The 25473-nt window shown below is 36.1% G+C and overlaps 2 protein-coding genes across 2 annotated transcripts; both read left to right on the plus strand.

The window, feature by feature from the left end:
• On the plus strand, window positions 1-7840 carry LOC126819260 (sodium-coupled monocarboxylate transporter 2). The gene is made up of 11 exons (XM_050547209.1): window positions 1-59; window positions 205-285; window positions 461-534; window positions 687-824; window positions 1132-1267; window positions 2299-2387; window positions 4560-4675; window positions 5364-5434; window positions 6230-6316; window positions 6516-6669; window positions 7746-7840. Exons 2-11 carry the CDS (start codon window positions 253-255, stop codon window positions 7754-7756), a joined length of 909 nt encoding a protein of 302 aa, XP_050403166.1. The 5' UTR covers window positions 1-59; window positions 205-252; the 3' UTR covers window positions 7757-7840.
• A 4797-nt stretch (window positions 7841-12637) lies between these two features.
• LOC126819238 (sodium-dependent multivitamin transporter) lies at window positions 12638-25215 on the plus strand. Its single transcript, XM_050547177.2, has 17 exons — window positions 12638-12677; window positions 13532-13900; window positions 15643-15711; window positions 18073-18124; window positions 18618-18685; window positions 18806-18886; window positions 19121-19194; window positions 19349-19486; window positions 19961-20096; window positions 20343-20431; window positions 20759-20874; window positions 21965-22035; window positions 22244-22330; window positions 22469-22704; window positions 23476-23576; window positions 24061-24173; window positions 24791-25215. Exons 2-17 carry the CDS (start codon window positions 13556-13558, stop codon window positions 24926-24928), a joined length of 1914 nt encoding a protein of 637 aa, XP_050403134.1. The 5' UTR covers window positions 12638-12677; window positions 13532-13555; the 3' UTR covers window positions 24929-25215.
• Window positions 25216-25473: the final 258 nt, after the last annotated feature.

A 25473-nucleotide genomic window follows, 5' to 3' on the forward strand; every position in this document is an offset into this window, starting at 1 on the left:
TTCCACAATGGGCTTCCATATCCGCAGTAGCTTTAGCAGCCGTTATATACACAACTATAGTAAGTCTGCACAATATCAACCCTAATTACCCGTAAAACATTATTGTGCAACGATGATTTATTGCCAAGTAGATTTTAGATTAGTGTGTTTTGTAATTATCCATCAATTACTTCAGTCACTCTCAAAATAATTTATGCATTTCAGGGAGGTATAAAAGCTGTTATATGGACTGATGTATTTCAATCTTTAGTTATGTTCTCTGGGATGGCTGCCATTTTAATTAAGGTAGGGATATATAGACTAGAGTAATTCCTGACTATACTCATGTTCAGAATAAAATACATATACAGTCTATGGACCTTACCACTGGAAGTTTAGCAAAGTAGCATCGGGTGTCCAAGCACTAAACAACAACACACAAAATATTTACTTTTACAACATGATTTTATATTTAAACCAGGGAACCATAGATGTTGGTGGTGTTGATGCTGTCTGGAACAAAGCTATGGATGGTGGAAGATTTAATTTATTTAAGTAAGATTCAGCTGCACTATCAAAGTAATATTTTACAGATGTAATTAATCGGGTTGAATGTAAGAGGGAACCTTGTAGCAACCCTGATATGACTTAACCATGTTTAATTTACATTCATGTCCATTTATAATTAACATTTCGGGAATTTTCAGCTTTGATCCCGACCCAACAGTAAGACACACATTTTGGAGTTTATTTTTTGGATCTTTAGCAAGAGGATTAGGTTTCGGTTTCAATCAGCCAACATGCCAGAGAATAAGCTCTACTAAAAGTTTAAGAGATGCTTACAAGTAAGTTGAAGATTCATATCAGAGCTTTTTCATAACTTTGTATTTTCTTCAAACAGTTCAGCAATGTATATTGTGGTATAATTACGCACTACACAAATTTTTGACAGAATTTCGTCGCAAACATTTATGCCGACACAGCTGAAACCACAACGATGATTTGCACCGATATTTGAATCCAAAGGCCAACGAAAACATAATAAAGTGGTCGAGATGATGGGTTTTTATTTTCAAATATTCACCTATATCTATAGACAATGAAACAATTTCTACAGATCTTTTAATCTTATTTTTTATATTAATAATTTAGGGTTATGTTGTTGACGGCTCCTCTATTTTTTCTTACAATGTCCCTGGCTTGTTATGAAGGAATTGTAGCTTATGCTTATTATCAGTCTGTAGAATGTGATCCTCTACAATCCGATCAAATTACAAATCCAAACCAGGTAAGAAAGAAAATGTTCTGAAAAATCTTCTTTAATAGAGCAGAAACGCTTGACACGAGCGTTTTATCATAACTTGATCCTGGTATTGTCTTCAGTTCTGTTAGATACATTTTAGTATCCCTTTATACATTTGCGTTCATTGGATTCTAAATTTCGTTGGACCATCGTTGTCTCTAAAAAGGGCATCGTACGTACAAGTTGTCATGGGCGGAATGTGCGAATGATAGGTACTGTCATTTGTGGGTTTGTGTTTCCATTTCTTACATAGGGGCACATCCAGGATTATCAGCGAAGGTATCCATAATCTCTATGTTGAAGTGTTGTAGTGACAATTTGCAAGCCCGGGGTTTGGGTTACTCGGTAAATGGAGCGCTGTGGATGTCATTTCGGATTATACGAGCGATTGATACCGTCACTTTGTACACAATAGTGAGAGTTGTTAATCAGTTTTGTTGCAATGTATTTTAAATACAGGCGACTGAATTATTAATGAGGTGGGGTAACCACTGCAGGTTTTTCAAGGTATTAATTAAAATCTAGTTTTAAAATACACTACCTAGTTTAAAGTACACACAAGGGCACCTTTTTGTTGATTTTTCTTCAAAGTTATAGTGCTATTTTCCATGAAAGCTCACGTTACAGTGTTGCCAAGTTTGGATTCACGGCACAACTACTTTAGATACAATTTTGAGTCAATTCGTGTGCGCTGCGCAAGTGAAAGATCAATCTGATAAACATCATGTTTTACTCAAGATTTGCCATATTGAACATATCAAAGAGATGCGATCAAGAGCAAAGGGTTTCATCAACATTGTCCTTGATATTCGACTGAAAAATACTAAAATTATCAATATTCATAACCTTCGAAAAAGCAGTCGCTTTAGCCTAACATAAACCAGAATATGCGTGACAATAATGTGGGTTAGATCATTATTCTATCACGTTTTATATTCCTTTAATCATTAGAGAATATTACATGTGATAATTAACGAGCAGTATTTATTAATATCAATATCCTTTAACTTCTTCAGATTATACCGTATATGGTGATGGATATTTTCAAATACCTTCCAGGAATGCCTGGATTGTTTATGGCGTCTTTATTTAGCGCTTCATTGAGGTTAGTTCCTGATATTGTAAAACATGTATTCGTGTAATCAGCTATAGACATCTATAAAACCGTAAAATAAGACATGATGACGACGGTACAATTTCCTTCCTATATGGGCTAATAGCAACTTAAAAGGCTTTCTTAATTTCGCCGAAGGGTTTCCATAAACAGAAGCTGTAACTAATGCGTTCGTGTTGGTCTGTTCTTGTTGCACTAACCTGTCGTGTTAAAGGTATAATGCGTTAGGGTATATTATTATATATAATATGAGTTTCGAGGGTCGATCTTATATGATCTTAATTGTGATTACTGATTTAATTGTGATGCTCATTTTCTAAAGCTTAGGTAATAAGTGTAATAACATGGATGACGAGATTTGTGTAAAACAACACGTATGTATAATAATAGTATGGCCATAACTAATTATTGTTTACAGATTCATAGGCAAGCAAAACAGCACGTGAAACAACGCAAATCTGTGATAATATGATACATGATTTATAATTTGATAAATACATGTTATCTGCCTCCTCCATTGTCAAATATTAACGTATAAGTTTATTTGAATAATTTGAAACGCAAATTAAATTGTTTATGAAATATTGTGAGAATAACAGGACATGGGGTCTAAGGTCAAGGATAAATCCTATGGTCTGAACACTTATGAGAGGAATATTCCCTGCAAAGACATTGTGTCTTACCTACTTAGGAAACCACTGTCTACGATATTACCCTTGGTGGAAGTGGACGTAAAACACCAGGAACAGGCGATAGTCAGACACCATGTAGATTCTTAAGAGGGATAGACCGTTGAGGTTCAAGAGACGCCATCTGGTTTCAGCGTGCCCCGTTAAGTCGTAGAAGCCATATGATGTAGGCATTCTGTCAGTAAACCCATTCTGCGAATTGGTGGGGTTGAGAGAGTAGAGATTGGCTTTATTTAAGTCTATGCTTGTAACCTACATATCCAGTGCTTGACATAAAATGTAGAAACGAACTGTGATATTGTTATTTCTGTGTGTAACCATAAACTGAATAAGTTGAGAATATATTCACGACGTTTAAAGTGGAGTCCTAACCAGTAGAAAATTACAAATATACCCAGAGACAATATTAGACGATCACAAGGCTAATAAAATATGTAGCAGAGGAAGCAGAATGCATAACGCGTTGAATGTCCGGGGGGGGGGGGGGGGCGGGCATCTGTACTTTCCACATCTAACCCTCGATGCATAGCGATGCATATCAATACATATTTGATTTGGTTGCCGAAACTGTATAGTGCTTCATAAGATGGTCTACCTACATATATAATCTTCAAAAAAACATTAGGGGATACTGAAATGCAAATACCTATGCAGGTTGTGATATGATAAATAGTCATGGACACTTGACATGCTTTGAGAGTATGTTCACAGATGAAGAACTTATCGTCCCAACAGAACCACTGAGCTGCATGTGCGACACGCAATAGCGCCATACACGTGGGAGGGGTTCATTGTCAAATTTGACACTTTAAGGAAGGGTTGATGAAAACTGCCGCTTGGCTTGCTGGTTGATACTATCCATGTTTGCTTTTCTATCGGTTCTTGCATAAGATTTACTGTTTAGCGTATCTTTGCTTTAGTGGGTTACGTTTAATTTGATCGGGAGACGTGTTCGTCGAGGTCAATGTCAAACGACAGCACTGCAGAATTGGCCGTGGCACTGCAAGAGGAGTGGGTGAGATTATCCCAAATCGTGATTTGACGGTTGATTGGTAGCATGCCACGACGAATTGCTGAATGTCTGAGGATTGGTGGAGCAATTACTCATTATTAATACAAAAATTAAAAACGTTCATTTTCACTTTTGACAGTGTATCTCTTTGCGAGTCCAATGGGGTCGTCAGATAAGTCGCTGTAGGCAATTGGCCTGTCATTAACATACACTGGTTACCTCTAATAAAACCAGCAGTGCATTTCCGCAGTTTTGTATTGTTTCTGAATATCCCCTACATTTTTTGAAGAGTATATAATATATCAATTTTTGTTAGAATGATTTCCTTTGTTAGGATGGGTGTGCATTTACAATGGATAATAATAAATTGTATCGTATCATGATTATACAAACACATGTAACATTCTCTGATCCACCATCATACACAATTTGTAAAATAAATTTCAATTTCTTGTATTTTAGCACGCTTTCTACGGGGCTGAGTAGTATGTCAGCTATTTTTCTCCAAGACATTGTAAAGAAAATTTATAAAGAAGAAATCCCTGAGATGAAAGGAACAGTTATAGCTAAACTTTCAGGTAAGTAATCCAGTAATGCACAAGTAACAAGCAGCTATGCTATTACATATATAAGCATCAGTCTAAACATCAGCAACAACGCTACATCAATTTTGTTGGAAGGATGCTTGAATAAGTCTCAGCGCACACCCCTTTTAAACACCCAAACTTCATAGGTACGAATTACTTGATTGCAGGGGCGGATCCAGGGGGGGCGGGGGGGGGTGGGGTACCCACCCTGCTCAGCCACATAAAAAAATTGAATGCCTTGCATCAATGAAATTAAATCACAATGTGTTCCTACATCATTACAAAAAATGATTTCTCTCTTTAAAAAGCTCAATTTGTATGTATGCCTATGTAATTTAGAGACGATGATGACATATTTCCTTAACAGGAACCTGGCAAACCCCCTCTTGCAAAAATTCCTGGATCCGCCCCTGGATTGGTCTATTATGCAAGGAATGTCCTAATATGGAACCTGGAAATGGAAACTGTGTAGACATCTAGATATATTTTAAAAAGCATGGTCTTTCTAAAATTTAGGAATATCTTGCAAACAAGATTTCGAGGACATTCGCTATCCACCGATGGGCTATTAAGCCTACTTAGACACATGGTGTTTATCTTAATGTGCAGTAAACATTTGTTGGTGTACAAACTGTGTTTACTAGTGATGTGTGAGTTTCGTATTATTATGTGATTACAGTTGTTGTCAGTGGTATTTTGGCGTGTGGCGTTGCTATGTTAATAGCACAAATAGGCGGAACACTGATACAGGTAAATATATGCAGGATGACATTCACCAATCTAGTATCTTTATACAAGTAAAATATATTCAAGGTAGTATTACAACCAATCCACTATAATTCTCTTTAAATATTTGGAACATTGATACAGCTAAAATACATTCAGGGTAATATTATCACCATTCTCTGTAAATAGATGGAACATTAATACAGGTAAAATATATTCAGGGTAATGTTACCGCTCATCTAGTATCATTCTCTCCAAATAGGTGGAACATTGATACAGGTAAATAATATTCAGGGTAATATTACCACAGATTTAGTGCCATTCTCTGTAATGGGGTTTAACGCCTTGCGTTTCTGCTCCGACTGGTCTAATGAAAACGGACATACTCCATGCAGTGTGCTATGGGGGAATTTTGTCCGGACTGCGGCACTACGGCATACTCGAATTAAATTTCCAAATGCCAAGGGTTCTTTTTACGTGCCCCAGTTTTCCATACCATCCGCAAAACTAGACATTGTTCCTTGTCAGGCGACCCGCCCACACCACCGACAATTGGAAAAGTTCATATTGCAAAAGTACATTGTTATTATTTGGCCAGTGACAGCTGAAGGGTTGCCATTGCACCGAGGCTTTATTTTAGACGGCCAGCTTTAGATTCTCAAATATAAGTCCACACTAGTATTCTTATATTAGTTAAAAGTAAAGGTCAATGTCATTAAATAAGCTTACTGATTCAAGAACAACTGATACCACTTCTAATTTATTTATATATAAATTAAATAATTTTGTGGTTTTCTCACAAATGACCTATTTTTACAGATAACTGGAACCGTGTTGTCAGCATTTGGCGGACCTCTAGCTGGTCTCTTTTTATTGTCATCATTATTTCCGTGGGCAAACAAAAAGGTAGATCGCTATATTTTTTAAAAAGTAAATAAAATAAATAATACAAAATAGAGTGTCTGTACTTTTCGACGTTACGTTAGCTGATCCGATTAGATAAATACATATAATTTGCTTCGATTTTAATTCTTTGTTTGATTTGAATTCTGGTAACAAAGCCCAGTGTGATGCTCTATTGAGAGTATTTTTCTTTTCATTACAGGGAGCTTTAGTAGGAACTCTCATTAGTCTGGCTTTATGTACATGGCTTGGTATGGGATCTAGCTTCTCTAAGACACTGAAGAAAACTCCATGGTTACCACCGGCGTCAACAGATCATTGTCCGGTTGATAATTTAACATCCTGGGTTGAGAATAGTAATAACACGATTGTTATCAATTATACAACAACAGAATTTACATCAACAACAATAGAAACAACTTTATTAGATCCACAACCGTTAGTTTATGATTAGACTAGCTTTAATCATGAAATTTTAGTTTTAAACTTTAATTTTTGGAGAGAGTGACTAGCTGAATGTGCGTGCGTGAACGGGAATGAGACGTCGGATATTTGATTACGTCGATTATATATATGACTATATGATTGCCGGTGGCAGTGACCGCCCTTGTAGTAATCTCTTTCAACTTAAATCAGAGGTTCCCAACCCCATTTACTATCACTGTAGTCTCGGTCACCCATAACCTCCTAGTCTTCAGCGTACATTTGACAAAAAGTTCCATTGCCCATGCGTGACCCAGAGTTTTTTTTATGTGGTTGATTATCCCGTAAATCTATGCATTATTATCAACAAACATGAATTGTGGCGTCGAATTAGGATTAATTTAAAAAACAACAACATAGATATGGTCCATAAAGAGATACATTTTACAATAAAAATATTAAGAGTGATGATATTGAACTGGCATGAAAATGGATTTTCTGAAATGGTAATTCTTAAATTAATTTCATGGACGTCGACATCTTGTTTTAGGGCTAGTTACCTCCCTTGGACTTTGTTCATGATAATGTAAAAGACAGGATAATCTAGCCAATGACCTTTTCGTGGAATATTTATCTGAATGATAGAGACTACTATCACTGTTTGTTCAGTACTCTATTACCACAAAAAGCAAACTGCAATAATATTAAGGCTGCCATTTATAGCTGAGCAGAAATATAAATCTGAATATAATTATGAATTCACGTTTGTAATGGCAGAGTCTAGGGGAAATTTGTTGCCCTTAGCACCCGGGCCCAAGGGCGACCGGCGACCCCCCTTCGCCCTCATCCAGCAAACTTTACTGCATGTTCGGAGCTAACAGCGCCTGTACGGTTATATTGTTGTGTGTTCTGAGTTGTTTCCATTGTTCACGGAACCAGTATAATAATCATAATGTAATAGCCAAGATAAAATATATTTGTGAATTGTTTATAATATGTATAATTTTAGTGAAGGTTTAGATAGATTTTATTCTATATCGTATATGTGGTTTGGTGGTATAGGTGTTGTTACAGTACTTATTGTTGGTTCTATAGTCAGTTTACTTACAGGTACGTATTATAGCTATAATGGCGTATTATATTATATTAACGTTTGAGTAACAGTGACATTGTCATTTCAACACCCATGTATACAACATTTAGCTGTCTGTGCATCTCAGATAAGTGAGACCTGGTGTTCTCAAACAACTAAGCATACCTTGCCCCATGTACGACATCTTTTACTACTTACAATCCGAAACTACATGACTGGATTTATAACATTTGGCTACAGAGTTTCCAGTACATGTCTGTTGTCCATAGGTTATTCGTACCCACTACCTTTGGTGCCTACAAACTATCTAAGGTTAGTTGGTTAAAGATATTTATTGGAGATGAATTAGATATATTTCTACGAACTGAAAGAGCCTAAATTAACGTGTCTTGGAGCATGTGTGTGCTCTGTGAAATAAAAAAGACGTGCTCTCAGAATCAGAAAGTTTGTGGGCAAAAAGGCGCACTTAAGGTATCACTGAAGAGAGACTCATCATTGTACCAAATTCATATTTTTTTTGAAAATTTGAATCTGAGTTATAATTCGTTGTTTTGTCGCTATACGGCGCGTCAAGCGTGTGGCCAATCTCTCCCAATCTCCCATAAACCTCGAGCTTGTTAGAATTTGCCTTGTCTCCAGTCTGGCATATTCGCTTTCTTTTTTCACATCGCTGCTATCTGTGAAAAAATTATTTTTTATTTCGTTTATTTCAAATTCTTCTGGATTCAACGGAATTTATTGTTTCTGGATATACGCTAGAGATTATAATCTTCAGGTGGTATTACATTTCAAACAATTTCTAATTTTCGCCGAATCATACTTACATTTCGAGTTTATTTTTTTCAGCTGCATGACTAATTGGTATGGACCATAGGCTCCCGCACAGTCTGGTTTGCCAGTGTTTTGAAAGTGACCTTGTCGAGTCTCCGCAGATATACGCCAAACTGATGCTAGAGACCATGTATTTTTCAAAAATTGCCAGATTCGGGAGGTGTGTGGATTGGGGGGGGGGGGGAAACACTTGTTTGTAATCATGTTTGTCATTTTGAAATATGTGTAATATGTTATCTCTTATAGGCGTTGAAGACGTGGATCCAAAATTTATTGTTCCTTTGTATTCTCAGCTATGTGGATGTTTACCAAAATCTGCACAAGAATATTTGCAGTGTCGAATGGTTCCCGAAAAATTGGTAGGCCTACTATTAAAAAAATTTCTTAATATATTCTTACAAGTTCACAATGTTTTTTTTCAGAGAATATTCTCGCCAGGATTGCACTAATTTTAGAAGCGAAAAAGATACGCCATTGTTGTTCGCCATGTATTGGTGCTTATGAAGTCAAAATATAGGATCATAGTTCTATAATCCATAACATCCATAACTTTTTAATTTATAATTAAAGGAACCGACTGAAAAGATCAAGCTGTGTGTGTGATATTGACGCAAATGAACCATTATTAAGGGGTCATATTGTCTGATCTAATATAAGATTTTCGAATAGAAGCAATATATGTGGCACTAGTTTTTATTCTTTTCGCAGGAAACTAATGGCGACATACATAAGAAACCCAGGGTAGATAACATGGAACTGATCATTTCCTACAATGATGAAAAGTTGACCAAAAATGGAGAAGAAGAACTGGCACAACTTTTGAATTCGAAGAGTTGAATCTAATTCTGTCTTAATTCTTTTACCTTCAAATGTTTAACGATAACTAAATAAAATTGTATTAACTGTTTAGCTTACTTGGATGAACTGAATGGCGTATAACATAGAAATAAAATGAAATGAAATGGGGTTTAACGTCCTACTGTTCTGCTCCTAAGCTGGGCTAATGAAGACGGGCATACGCCATACAGTGTTCTATTCGGGAAATTTTGTCTGGGCCTACTCTTATATCGAATTCCAACTGCCAAGGAATCTTTTACGTGCACGCCAATATGTACACGGGGCCTCGGTTTTTCGTCCCATCCGAACGACTAGACAGCTGTCCTTGTCAGGCCCTCCGTCCTGCATCACTGACAAGGGGAAACCACGCCGGAAAATCTGGATGAACTTTCTCGGCCAATGCATGGATCGAACACCCGACCTCCAGGCTAGCGAGCCAGCGTCTTACCCACTTAGCCACGTGATCCCCCGTATAACATAGACATAGTGTTACTTTAAAGGTGTTTAAGCACATCGTATAGCTCAGTGGCCATTTGCAAAAAAGATTAATCAACTCAACACTGTGATGCTATTGTCGAAACACTCTATGGTTGAAATACCTACGATCAATAGTACTTATCAGGGGTACTTCCTGTTGACCAGATCATCACCGTTAGACATGCCTGGCACAGCGATCCGTCTACTTAATACTTCGAGAAGCGGAGTTAACTGTAGACAGGTAGCCTGTTTGGGATACATTATTCGTGTGGCAAATAACCTAGTTAAAGGACAATATTGGTGCCAGTCATTATCACGTATGTGATAGAACTGGTTAAACACGTTCCAAATATAATTTTAACACATAGATCATTGCTAAGATAGAGGCTTAACCAGTCTGCCGATCCTTGTACGTTTGATTAATAGGCCGGGATAATCAGGACTACTTTTTTTACGAAACATGACAGACAGCTGGAACAATAAATTGAATTTAGAAACACGCACATTAGGCAACTCAACAATTGTTTTAAGAACCTTGTAAAAGTAAAATGAAACTGCTGCTAGTATCATGTTCTTGCCCAACGCAAGTATTTCAGAGATATTATTTGTACTAATCCAATAGATGCAGCTCCTAATGGTACAGTTAATGATAAACCAATTTAAAAAATAAACGAACGTAATTTCTAAAGCTGCTGTAATAACCAATAAGCTAAATATTACCGCTATTCAGAATCGTCGACAATAGATTTTTTTACGGCTGTAATAGTTGATAGAAGTGTAGAGAATTGCACGTGCGATGGCTATTTATAGTATCATAGACTCTATTGCTGAGTGGGTAGTGTATGCGAGAAATCACTTCAAGATAAGACACAGAAGCGTGTACATTCGCCGTGCCGAGACCAACTTTATGTACGGTGCACGGGTCACCCTATATATGAGACTGTGGGAGGATATCTGACAATTCAAAAACAAAATTGACCGTCACTAGATAAGTGGAAATGAGAGAAATTGAAAAAGTATAGAATGAATAAAAACCAGGAGGATGTACTGACTATTTCTATTTTGCTCGTTTTTCCTCATCTAGTGACATTCGATTACTTTTTTGAATTATCAGATTTCTCTCACAGCCTCACATAACAACTTTTGGTCTTCGAAGGAATTATTAGTGAGCAGAAATTTGCCCGTGTATCTGTTATCACTCGTCACATCAGTCAGTTAAAGAGAAGGATAACTCTTGTTTTCCTTTTGCGTTTGTCACTGCCCTTTCTTGAAATCTTTAAAACGCATCCATCGTAGCAAGGATCTCTGTGTTAAAATTATATTTGGAACATTTTTAATCAGTTCTATCACATATGTGATAATAACTGACACCAATATTGTCCTTTAAATAGAAACATGAGTCATTTGATACAATTTTTGTCATTTTCTTTTTACTTCTGTTGATTTCGGGCTGACGCACTGATTAACATTCATGACCAGAAAAGAGGTTGAAACTAGGTTATTGAATAGAGGGAGGAAGATTTATCTGATTTCTTTTCATGATTTGTTTACCATTGGGTTTCATTTATGCACATATGCGTGTGAAGCTGAAACATTCACCATTTCTCATACGTGATTAATTTCTCTTCTATGTCGTAAAATCTACATGCACGATTCCTAATATATTATTTACACCGTTCATATATATACTCTTCAAAAAACGTAGGGGGTATTCAGAAACAATACAAAACTGCGGAAATGCACTGCTGTATTAGAGGTAACCAATGTATGTTAATAACAGGCCAATTGCCTACACATGAACATAAACAGTTCATATGGGCGGCTTATCTGACGGAACCATTTCACTCGCAAAGAGATATACCGTCAAAAGAGAAAATGGACGTTTTTTATTTTTGTCTTAATAATGAGTTATTGCTCCACCAATTCTCAGACATTCAGCAATTCGTCGTGGTATGCTCCTAATCAACCGTCCAATCACGATTTGGGGGAATGTGACCCACTCCTCTTACAGTGACACGGCCAATTTTTCCAGTGTTGTCGGTTGACGTTGACGTCGACGAACACGTCTCCCGATCAAATTAAACGTAACACACTAAAGCAAAGATATGCTAAACAGTAAACCTTATGCAAGAACCGATAGGAATGCTAACATGGATAGATACACCAGCACGCTGCAGTTTTCATCAACCCTTCCTTGAAGTGTCAAATTTGACAATGAACCCCTCCCACGTGTATGGGGCTATTGCGTGTCGCATGAGCAGCTCAGTGGTTCTGTTGGGGCGATAAGTTCTTCATCTGTGAACATACCCTCAAAGCATGTCAAGTGTCCATGACTATTTATCATATCACAACCTGCATAGGTATTTGCATTTCAATATCCCCTACTTTTTTTGAAGAGTATATATTAATTAGAAAATATAGTAACAAATGAATGGACAATTTGTTTTGGGGTCACTTAAAATTGAAAGGCATAACTTGGACGGTAGAATGATGAACACATTTCAGGTATATACACAGTATGAAGCAATATCAGTAAACTATTAGTTGTTTGAAGTATAAACACGAAGTGAGACATGATGGCCAATTTATATACCTCATTATTATTATTATAATTATGGTTAAATATTGTTTACTCTCTGTTAAGATTATCACTTGTGTAGATAGTGGCAGGCACTGTGGTAAAAAGAATTTTTTCCTTTAGGGGTAAGTTATACAGGCATCATGCAAGAGCTAAATCTGCCTATTGGGGGTCTTTCTTTAGGCCTTCGCTATCATGGATTTGAATACATTTTGTGATGGATAATTTAACGTAAAAGCGGATAATCGAGACTTTTTTTTATTATCGTACCAACGTTAGAAATGACGATCGAGGCTAGTCTAAAATTGAATCGCCAATATCTTGGTTCAGAGTGAAGCAATTCTATTTTCATTATCTATTTTTTAACTATTATAGCGAGAACTGTCAGCTCTTTTTTAATCTTACCTAACGCCTCTTTAGGGGGTTGGATGGCTTAATGGTTAGCGTGCGCGCACTGTATCATAAAGTCTGTCATTGAGTAGACTGGCGTGGTTTCGAATCCCCGGTTGTACGTGGCAAGGAGTAGGGTCGCCTGTCCGAACCTCGTGGGTTTTCTCCGGGTCCTCCGGTTTCCTCCCACTGCTAAAGACCCCTACGCGCAAGCGAATTATGTAAATAAAATTAAAACCATATGTTAGTCCCGAAATGACCTAGTTTGTGTCGAGTGGACGTTAAACCCCATTTCTCTCTCTCTCTCTCTCTCTCTCTCTCTCTCTCACGTCTCTTTAATGTGTTTAATACAAAGTCTTTATACTAAGAAACAAAGGGTAAGGGTAAAAATTAATAAAATGGGCAGAAAATGAGTCGTATAAGTTTTACAGCTGAGTTATTGTACTTATTGCAGATAAATAAGACAATACTTTTTCCATACGGGGGGTCCCTTATTTTATCTTCTTAAAATAGGCTCTGAAGTCAAAACAGTGCCATTGCTTTTGTCCATTAGATCAATTCATTAATGCTTCTGTGTTTATTAATGTAGAAATTTGGCTGACAGATCAACAAAATGGTGAACGCACTCCATCACTTCCATGTGGCCGATTACATAATATTCAGCATCACAATGGCTATTTCTATAGGAATTGGAATCTATTATGCTTTGTCTGGAGGCCGACAGAGAACCACGTCTGAATATTTAGTCGGGGAACGTAAAATGACATTTTTACCGGTGGCGATATCATTATTGGTATCGTTCGAATCGTCTATAATGATGTTAGGGGTTCCAGCCGAATCTTACGTATATGGAATACAGTGGTGGATATGTACATGGGGGTACCTTCTGTCTAAAATCGTTTCCATCTTTGTTGTTGTTCCTTTAATCCATCCATTGAAGATAACCAGTATATTCGAGGTAATTTGTTTAATGACATAAATTATAAAACCTTGAAATAATATCAAAAAATAGTAATATTTTGTTTATAGTCACAACAATGTCTCGTACTTATAACCCCCGCATAATAAAGCCCTTTTCAGGACAGCTGTTCGGATGGGACGAAAAAAACAAGGTCCCGTGCTTACATTGGCGTGCACGTAAAAGATCCCTTGGCAGCTGGAATTCGATATAAGAGTAGGCCGTGGTGCCGCTGCCCGGGCAAAATTTCCCTCATAGCACACTGTATGGCGTATGTCCGTCTTCATTAGCCCATGTTTAGGGGAGCAGAACAGTAGGATGTTTAACCCCATTTCATTTCATTTCATTTCAATATGGTTAAAGACTAACATTGAAGAACATTTTTGAATTTACATTTTCTGACAGATTTTTGTGAATGTTTACTTCCAGTTTGTGTATCGCAAAGATTTATATCTTGAACCTCATGCACGTACGCGCTCTTGAGTGTTGCCACGTGGGCTATTCTCCATTAAAAGGATAGATAAAATAAACAATATCACAATTTCACCAAATTTTGTATAGAAATCAGTACAAAATCACAGAATCGTTTATGTTCAGCCCATAGTTATTCTTCGCACATAACTATAGGTTAAACTGGTTCAAAATATAATACCTATAATATTATTGTATATTTATGCTATAGGAAATATAATACTCTATTTAACCACAAAAACCTTTAAATCGAAATATCATTATCATTTTATATTTAGATGTAACAGCTGTTGACAACTCTTTACCTGAAACTTATCGTTATCTCTGAAACAATAGTGTGGTTTATTTAAATTCAGTTCAACAATATCCAATTCGTTCCCCTCGAACAATCGTATGATATATACTCTTCAAAAAATGTAGGGAATATTGAAATGCAAATACCTGTGCAGGTTGCGATATGATAGATAGTCATGGACATTTGACATGCTTTGAGAGTATGTTCACAGATGGAGAACTTATCGCTCCAACAGAACCACTGAGCTGCACATGCGACACGCAATAGCGCCATACACGTGGGAGGGGTTCATTGTCATTTGACACTTCAAGGAAGGGTTGATGAAAATTGCCGCGTGCTGGTTTTTCTATCCATGTTTGCTGTCCTATCGGTTCTTGCATACGATTTACTGTTTAGCGTATCTTTGATTAAGTGTGTTACGTTTAATTTGATCGAGAGACGTGATCGTCGACGTCAACGTCAACCGACAACACTGCAAGTGGAGTGGGTGAGATTGCCCCAAATCGTGATTCGACAGTTGATTAGGAACATGCCACGACGAATTGCTGAATGTCTGAGGATTGGTGGAAGAATTACTCATTATTAAGACAAAAATCAAAAACGTCCATTTTCACTTTTGACGGTGTATCTCTTTGCGAGTGAAATGGGGCCGTCAGATAAGCCGCCCATATGAACTGTTTATGTTAATGTGTAGGTAATTGGCCTGTTATTAACATACACCGGTTACCTCTAATAAAAACAGCAGTGTATTTTCGCAGTTTTGTATTGTTTCTGAATATCCCCTACTTTTTTTAAGAGTATATATCATTGCACGCACTTTAATTGGTCATTTACCTCTGAACGTAGGCATAAAATTGGTAGCAAACGAAAGATAAGCTTGAAGGAACCCATTTTGGAATAAAATAAAATTTAAATGAATAAATTTGATTCAGTAATGTTCTATACCGATGATAATATTAACCAATCTTTATTTCAGTATCTAGAGATGCGATATAAATCATGGTATGTTAGACTTATAGGTACTATACTAGGATTACTCTCAACGGTAAGTAATCATGGCATCCTCCAAATAAAGGGGTAATCTATTGCTGTGTTTGACAGTCGACAGGCTATAATTCAGACATGTGTACCTTTAATAAATGGTTCCATGAAGCAAAATATTTTCATGAACCAATCATGTTTTGTTAAAGTACGGATTAGCTAGTGATCATAATGCGCTAGCTAATTAAAGTCTACACACGCATCATTGGTTTTAATCTATTAAAGTAGTCTTTATAAAATGAAAACGGAACTCTCGACACGGATTTAATAAAAAAAAATCAAGATCTAAATAGAAATGGTGACAAGACATCGTGTTGTAACTTTAACCCGTGTTTTGAGAATTGAACAGATTTTAGCGTCATGAATTAATGTGTTGCACTAAACTACACATTTTATTCTTTTAAACAAAATGGGTTCGTTTGATCATAACAGAAAACAAATAGTATGGGTTTGCAAAGACTTTACTGGACATGTCAATAACGTAACGCTGACTGCGTCCCTTCCCTAACCCAGTCTTTACCACGCGATTGTTCACAGTGTCACCAACTCGGAATCGATCTACAACGTCAAAGTGTTTTTGACAACAGTATTTCACCACAACCTTACCGCTTTTATTATAATCAACACAACATATATTCATTAATAAATAACAACCTTGAACTAGTCAATATAGGCGAGAGGTTGAATAAAAAAATAGTTATTCTTAAGTGCTATAGCCCCCAGTTCAGTCAGTCTCATATAAAAATGCTTCATGTTTAGAAGAATTACCTTGATTTTGAACTAAGATTTTATAATCTAGCACATTGTTTTCTGTTCTGTTGTAATAAATAATAATAATAATAATAAACTAGAACTCCGAAGGCTTACTGACGTGTTTCACGTCAGGTCACGCCTTGTCACGTCAACAATTAAGTTACACTGTGAATTATTGAGTATGGTAAAAAAGTGGGAAAACCTATCATTTTGAACTCTTAATAAAACCGGAAGTTATACTTCAAGACCAAACTTTTTGATGTTACCTGTTTGTTTACATCAGGGTCATCATATACTCAGCCAAATTAAAAACTTGACACTCGGGATTTTTGGGACTAGATTTTTAATATTTGTTTTAAGGCAACTATTTTAGTGTTATGTTGTGCACAGACGACCTTGACATCAACAGAAAGCAAGAATACGTCTCGCCGAAAGTCCTTGACATTGATAACGTTCGTGATGTCACAGTACCCCCCCCCCCACCAAAATGAAATTCACAGACTTGGAGAACAATCGGAATAAAGTGTTTAGTAACGGTTGTGGCCTCCTCTAGCGTCTCGTACTGCCACACAACGTCTTCTCATGGGTCTCAGAACATTAGTAAACACTGGTGGATTCACTTGCTGACGAAAACGTCGACCCAGTTCGTCCCAGATGTGTTCAATAGGATTAAGGTCGGGGCTAAGCGACGGACAATCCAGGACTTGGACACCGGCATTTCTTATAAAATTCTGGGTAGCAATTGCTGTATGGGGTCGAGCATTGTCTTGTTGAAACTTTAGTCCAGGCCCATGTCTCTGCATAAGCGGAAGAAGAACAGGTTGCAAAATCTGATCCCTGTACTGGACAGCATTTAAGTTCCCTTGGACAACAACAAGATATCAATGATGATCATTACTAAAAGATTAATTTCCTTCTCCAACTGTTTGTATTTTACTAATTTTAGGGGCTAGTTGTTTTGAATCCTTTCGTATGAAGGGATTCATTCAACATTTTCGTAATAAACCAATCATCACCTAACATTAAGGCTAGATGTAATTTATTTATTAAAAAATACCATCTGCCCCCCCCCCCTCCTTTAAATGAACTCTTAATACGAAAGGATTCAATACTATCAGTTTCTAGGAAAACGCTTTGAAAGACGGTAGAGAATAAAAATCTTTGAACTTTCGTACCCAGAGATAGTTTTACCAAAGATCTACCGGCACAACTAGATGTGACAGGTTAACGATTACCTCATCCTTTAAAAGAAATGCAAATAAACACCCTTAAGTCATTTATTATTAAAGTATTTTGAAAAAAGTAGAGCTGTATGTCATTTTTCTTTCAACATTGCCACTAATTTAAGCCCCCACTCGCCCCGTATCTCGGAAAAGCTCCCTCAAACGCCCGATCACCACCAGAATCGACAGCTACACAAAAACAACTGCTCTGGAAAGACTATGTCTCGTAAATTCTACTCTCGGGTGGTGATACCTCCCCCCCCCCCCCTTCAGCCACCGGTCCTGACACATACCGCCATACAAATGAACTAAATCCATTCCTTTATCATAATATATTGTATCTTGTCGCATTTTTAAAGATAATACATTTGATATTATTTGTGTTTTAGTTATGGTATATGGGTATTGTTTTGTTTGGACCAGGAATAGCTCTAGAAGCAGGTACTAATTGTTGTAAACATCAAAAAATCAAGCTTTTACATCGATACGCTATTGAGGGAGGGTTCATGTTCCAATTTAAATTCACGCAACACATACTACATGCCCCCAAAAATTACTAGAGATACAACGGTCGTTTTATCTCCCAAGTTTGTAGTTGGATTTTTGGTTCGGAACTATATAATATTCACAGTCAAGCAGACCACAAAGTAGGACGTTGACCCCCCCCCCCCATTTAATTTCCTTGGAAATCACTAGTGGTTTGAGACTATTTTATAATATTCCCAGTCAACAAGCCCATGCCCAACTCATTGGAATATATTACGAAAAGTTATTTACATTTATTGTACGAACAGGTAATCCTACACTATTTACATTTGGCAGATATGTAGTTATTTTTCATAAAATTCAATTTGAAGTATTTCCCCTTTGAATCTATGATATCCGAGCTTTCATCTTTTAACACTAGGAAATTTTAACCTTTCAATCGTTTCAGTTAGTGGATTTCCACAGTGGATTTCAATAGCGGCAGTAGCTTTAGCAGCTGTAATATACACATCCATAGTGAGTATTCTTTTTTTTTAAATATTAGATAATGTTTGAAAAATGTATGTTTTTAAAATTTTATTTTACATTGTCCTTCAAAGTGAAAAAACATGGGGCAACAATTTTTTTTTATTCCAGGGCGGTATAAAAGCTGTTATATGGACTGATGTATTCCAATCTTTAGTCATGTTCTCTGGGATGGCTGCCATTTTAATTAAGGTAAGAATATACTTCAGAAATTCCTGGCTAAACCCAAGTTCACACGACAAGACATAACAGTCCATGGACTTGACCACAAGAAACATGTACAAGTGACTGAAGTTCCAATAGCAAAATAACACCGGGTGTCCAAACACTGAATTTTCCCGTCTTTATTAATCCAATCGGAGCAGAACAGTGGGACGTTAAATCCTATTTCATTTCATTTACAACATAATTTTATATTTATACTAGGGCACCATAGATGCTGGTGGAGCTGATGCTGTCTGGAACAAAGCTATGGATGGTGGAAGATTTAATCTTTTTAAGTAAGTATCCGCTGAAATTTCATTGTTTTTATACACATATAATAAACTATAGCGGACGTAAGAGGTAGCCTTGTAGCAACACTGATATAACTTAACTATTTTGTATTGACTCGCGATTAGAATTTTATACTTTTTTTATTTCTGGGGTTTTCAGCTTTGATACCGACCCAACAATAAGGCATACGTTTTGGAGTTTATTTTTTGGATCATTTATAAGAGGATTAGGATTCGGTTTCAATCAGCCAACATGCCAAAGAATAAGCTCTACTAAAAGTTTAAGAGATGCTTACAAGTAAGTTATGCTGTGCTGTTACTATGTTCTTTTATATGGTATACTTTTGTAATTTTGGTTTGACACACCTAACAATATATATTGTTACAAATTATAGAAATATGCATCTGATGGATAATCAAACGTCATAAGTGAACAATATGTTTTAGAGGTTTTCTTTTTGGGGGGTTTTGTATATATTTTATATTATTTGTGTATATTTCTTTTAATTTTCACATTATGTATCGTTTGGCACAACTTGAAAAATATATATACCATGACATGAAAAATTAGGAATTATTATAAAACATCACAAGTGAACAATGTTATGTTTTAGGGTTGCTTTGGATTTATCTTTATTAGCAGTAGGACGTTAAACCCCATTAAATTCATTTTATTTCATTTTACTTCACCTTCATTAGTAAGTCGTATTGTATCATCGATTGCACGTTTGTATACATTATTATATCTTAATTGTTATTATTAATATTTTAGGGTTATTTTCTTGACGGCTCCTCTATTTTTCCTAACAATATCCGTGGCTTGTTATGAAGGAATTGTAGCTTATGCTTATTATCAGACAGTAGAATGCGACCCTTTGGAATCGGATCAAATAACAAATCCAAACCAGGTAAAAATCAAATTAATTATATACAGGTAAATTCAACAGCAAAGGTTTTCAATTCAATAATTCAATTTGCGGGGGGGGGGGGGGGTAGGGTTTGGGTGTATTTTTTGTTGTGTGGGTTGGGGGTGTCATGGGCATTTTAGCTTATATTGCTTCAATATAACCAGGATTTGTTATATACATGTAAATGTTATGATCACATATACCATACAATCCTATATATATAATAATATTGTTTATTGTCCTTAGGTCATACCATATATGGTGATGGATATCTTCAGATACCTTCCAGGAATGCCAGGATTGTTTATTGCGTCTCTTTTCAGCGCTTCCTTGAGGTACGTTACTGATGTTATAGACCTATTTTGATATATATATATATATGTTTTTTGAGGTTACAAACGCCGCCCTGTTGGCAGTTGTCGATATCACACATACGACAATTTTATTCAGCATGACATAATAATCAGAAAATGCCTCATGGCGGCCACTTTTGATATTTCAATTTCCCCAATTTCATCCTGATTCCGAATCTACCCATATTGCAAATCCATCAAAAATCGTTAGGTGTACTGCATTTCCACGACAAGTCTCTAAGTGGGGTTTGGTTGCCGGGCTAATTTGTGCGATATGTGTATGTTCCGCATATCTTGTTTGTATTTTAGCACACTCTCTACAGGACTGAGCAGTATGTCAGCCATTTTCCTTCAAGACATTGTGAAAAAAATTGTTAAAAACGATATATCTGAGATGAAAGGAACAGTTATAGCTAAACTTTCAGGTAAGTTCTCGGTTAATTAAAACTTTCAAAGTGCTTGATTTTTCTCTATTCTAACTGAAGGTTTATCTTCATTTGTTTGTTTGTCTATATATCTGAATAACTTTATTTTGTTGTGTATTATTGTAAATCTAGTTTGTGCATATTTTAAACTATGGTTTTGTGCATATTTTAAACTATGGTTCTGTGTATATTCCCTTGTTTTTTTATGGTTACATTTCTTTATTTTCGTTTGTTGGTTTGTCTATATTGGTGAATATCTTTATTGGGTTGTGTATTATATTGTAATTGTAGTTTGTTCATATTTTAAATTATGGTTTTGTGTATATTCCTCTGCTTTGTATGCTTAAATTTGTTTATATTCGTTATTGTTTGTCTGTATTAGTGAAGAGCTTTATTTTGTTGTGTATTATATTGTGTATGTTTTAAACTATGGCTATATGTATATTCCAATGTTTTGTATGGTAACATTTGTTTATATTCGTTATTTTTTGTCTATATTATATTAGTGAATAATTTTATTTTCTTGTGTATTATATTGTGTATGTTTTAAACTATGGTTATTTCTCTATATTCCATTTTGTTTTGGTTTTTACGCTGTAAAAATTCAAAAGATAGATAATACAAAATTATTATGGTGGCCAAACTATATAAATATATGTAACAAACAAATAATATTGAGTTATATTCTAGTTGGTTTATATATGACAAGCTTTACTTTAGATGTAGTGGGCGGGGGCGGGGGGCGAATGGTTAACGCGAGCGCGTTGCATCGTAAGGTCTTGTAAGTGACATGGAGTAGGGTAGCATGTCGAAGCTCGTGGGTTTTTTCCGGGCCCTTCGGGTCCTCCACCCCCACACCCACTGCTAAAGAGACCTCTACGCACAAGCGAATTAATGCAATAAAACTGAACCATATGTTAGTACCCAAATGACCTACTTTATGTCGAGTGGACGTTCAAGCCCCTTTGTCTCTCTTTCTCTTGAAGTAGTGGTTGTATTTATATTCATCATGATATGATTACAGTCGTTGTCATTGGCAGTTTGAAGTTATAAGCGTGTCTGTATTATATTTATTATGCTATGTTTACAGTTGTTGTAAGTGGTATTTTGGCGTGTGGTGTTGCTATGTTAATAGCACAAATAGGTGGAACACTGATACAGGTAAATATATGCAGAGTAATATTACAATTAATCTAGTACCATTCTCTTTATAATAGACGGAACATTAATACAAGTAACATATATTATTACCACCAATGTAATAGCATCCTCTATATAAATGATGGAACATTATTTTAAGTAAAATACCTCCGCGGAAGATCTGTACATCTGATTTATGGTTATATTAGGATCATGGTCTTTTTTGCAGATAACAGGGACAGTATTGTCAGCATTTGGTGGTCCTCTATCTGGCCTATTTTTATTGTCCTCATTATTTCCATGGGCAAACAAAAAGGTAGAGTGCAATTTTCTGTTTGTAGAAGACTACATACTAGTAACATATAATTCAAGTTGAAATTGCCTAAACATCAAACAAAAAACCCCAACAAAAACGGAATCTTGAATTAACTTTTGATTTGTTTTATTACTGTAGGGAGCTTTAGTAGGAACTCTCGTTAGTCTGGCTTTATGTACATGGCTTGGTATGGGATCTAGCTTCTCTAAAACACTAAAGAAAACTCCATGGTTACCACCGGCGTCAACAGATCATTGTCCGGTTGATAATTTAACATCCTGGGTTGAGAATAATAATAATACGATTGTCATCAATTATACAACAACAGAATTTACATCAACAACAATAGAAACAACTTTATTAGATCCACAACCGTAAGTTTAAGATAAATTAATTGTTGTATACGATACATGGAGATATCCTGTCACCAGAGTAAATCTCATATTTTCTATATTCTCGTTAACACCATTTAGGTTATGCCCATAGGATAACCACTTCTAACTCTCTGTCAATGGCCCATGTGTCGCTTGCATAGGTTCCTCCAACGACGCTCCCTAATACCCTGTCAATGCCCTTTTTTTTGGTTCACATACGTGACGATTCAAAAACATAATCGAGGATGGCGGTATTTCTTAATCTCGTAATGACAGCTTGTGTTGATAGTTTGCTGGAAATGAAGTTTACCTACGTGTCTCTAAACCGATATCTAAATTCTCCAAAATAAAACAACCTCGATAGCTATCGACAGGCAAACAATGTAATCGCTATACCCTACGTAGCCTTTTTAAGTTACTTCATATACAAGGATTCTTCACTAATCTGAGCCCTTATTCACGAAAACTTAAACTAAGATAAAAATCGAAATTTTAAGAAATACTGCAATTCGATTGGCTGACCAGTAAAATCAATTTGCATATATCCAATGAAGTTGCAGTATTTCTTAAAATTTCGGTTGTAACTTGGTTTAAGTTTTCGTGAATAAGGGCCCAGAGGAAAAATGACAATCCCGGCCCCATACTATATTTTTCGGCGAATTTCCAACATCTTTTGTCCCGTTTAGATATTTTAATGGACATTGCCCATTTATAATGTATTTCTAACAATACCAAATGATGTATGAATTGTTTATTTATGTATAATTTTAGTGAAGGTTTGGATAGATTTTATTCTATATCGTATATGTGGTTTGGTAGCATAGGTGTTATTACAGTACTTCTTGTTGGTTCTATAGTCAGTTTAATTACAGGTACGTATTATAGATACTGAAACCTCGTCAACCCTTTAGTTTATATGGCAAAGGGTATCGTGCAAACGGCATACTATATACTCCCAACACTACTTACGAATTGATACAATGGTGGTAATATATATATAGAGAGAAATGGGGTTTAACGTCCACTCGACACAAACTAGGTCATTTCGGGACTAACATATGGTTTAATTTTATTTCAATAATTCGCTTGCGCGTAGGGGTCTTTAGCAGTGGGAGGAAACCGGGTGGTAATATAAACAAGATTTAAGAGGATATGAAATTATATTTTTGTAGGTGTTGAAGACGTGTATCCAAGTTATATTTTTCCCTCGTATTCATGGGATCCAATTTATATTTTTCCCGCGTATTCATGGCTATGTGGATGTTTAAGAAAAATGACAGTCGCGAATGACGTTAAAGGCTAGCAAATACATAACTGTTTTATATTTAAAAAATTATATTATTGTCATTTTTGTAGGTGTTGAGGACGTGGATCCAAAGTATATTTTTCCCGCGTATTCATGGCTATGTGGATGTTTACCAAAAACTGCTCGTGAATATTTACAATGTCGAATGATTCCTGAAACACAGGTACTTGTATTAATGTTAAAGGAACAGTCCCAGAAGTATTTTAGTTGTTAATTCCAGGTGAAAATTCTTGCAAACATTTCCCCCTAGCCCCGAGCAGTTATCTAAAGCCCCACAAAGTACAAAATTCCCCAAATTCCACGCGTGTAAATCCTTCGGTAATCAAGTATGCTTACTGTAAGTGATGGTAGTGATTATCAAGTCACGTAAATCAAAGCTGGTGATCTTTTCCGAAACCCTCAATAATACTCTTCTGATTGATGCATCCGAAACCGGAAAAAAATACGTCGCAATCAGTTGGTTAGTTAATAATGTATTATTGTACGGAAACATTTATGAGAAATGAAAATGAAATGAAATGGAGTTTAACGTCCTACTGTTCTGCTCCTAACCTGGGCTAATGAAGACGGGCATACGCCATACAGTGTGCTATGAGGGAAATTTTGCCCGGACAGCGGCACTACGGCCTACTCTTATATCGAATTCCAACTGCCAAGGGATCTTTTACGTGCATTCCAATGTACGGAAACATTTATGAGACTCACCACCAAATATAATGAGTCATAATATGTAGGGACAGTATAAGCACGCAAATAAGAATGTTTTTATTTTTTTTGCAGGAAACTAATGGCGATATTTATAAGAAACCCAGGGTAGACAACATGGAACTGATCATTTCAAACAATAACGAAAAGTTGACCAAAAATGGTGAAGAAGAACTGAAACAACTTTTAAAACCCCAGAGCCCAGGAAACTGATGAAATCTAAATTTGTTTTAATTATTTCTACTTCAAATTTCAAACTAGTTTCGGTTTTTTTAAAAAATGGATTGTTAATAAAAAAATTACAAAAGATTAAAAAATATTGTAACCCGAAACACGCCAGATCCACTGGGTTTACAATTCCCCATACTTCACAACAAACGAAACCCGGTGTACTAAAACAGAAAATTTGATTGTTCAATAAATTCACGTAATCTAAAAACTGTTTACAAAAGTATTTCAAATTGTAATGTTGTACAATATAAAATATATAACACAACGCAACTGGCATCTGATTTTGATGTGAGCGAAATAAGTGGCCAGTCCGGGCGGGCTGGGGGTACCCCTGAGTTCTGCCCTTCACCAATCTCGGCCCCAGAGATAACTTTAACTTTATCTCTGGCTTCTGATTGGCAGGATTTGTTAGAATGAAATGTTGCCGATTTCCCGACAATTAGGCATCGGTTCGTTGCATGTGTTACATATTAATGATCCTTGGAACATTTTCAAAAGTTCATCTTGGATCTTTGAGAAGCGACCGA

This window comes from Patella vulgata, chromosome 1 (genome assembly GCF_932274485.2).
Source record: "Patella vulgata chromosome 1, xgPatVulg1.2, whole genome shotgun sequence".
NCBI classification, from domain to species: Eukaryota; Metazoa; Mollusca; class Gastropoda; family Patellidae; genus Patella; species Patella vulgata.

What these genes read in the sequence shown, in the direction of transcription:
- LOC126819260 (XM_050547209.1), top strand. Translation starts at nt 253, where the DNA reads ATGTTCTCTGGGATGGCTGCCATTTTAATTAAG. An exon ending in GGAAGATTTAATTTATTTAA is followed by an intron (nt 535 to 686) that starts GTAAGATTCAGC and finishes GGGAATTTTCAG; the next exon opens with CTTTGATCCCGACCCAACAG. An exon ending in AAATTACAAATCCAAACCAG is followed by an intron (nt 1,268 to 2,298) that starts GTAAGAAAGAAA and finishes TAACTTCTTCAG; the next exon opens with ATTATACCGTATATGGTGAT.
- LOC126819238 (XM_050547177.2), top strand. Translation starts at nt 13,556, where the DNA reads ATGGTGAACGCACTCCATCACTTCCATGTGGCCGATTACATAATATTC. An exon ending in TAGGTGGAACACTGATACAG is followed by an intron (nt 22,036 to 22,243) that starts GTAAATATATGC and finishes TCTTTTTTGCAG; the next exon opens with ATAACAGGGACAGTATTGTC. An exon ending in ACTTTATTAGATCCACAACC is followed by an intron (nt 22,705 to 23,475) that starts GTAAGTTTAAGA and finishes GTATAATTTTAG; the next exon opens with TGAAGGTTTGGATAGATTTT.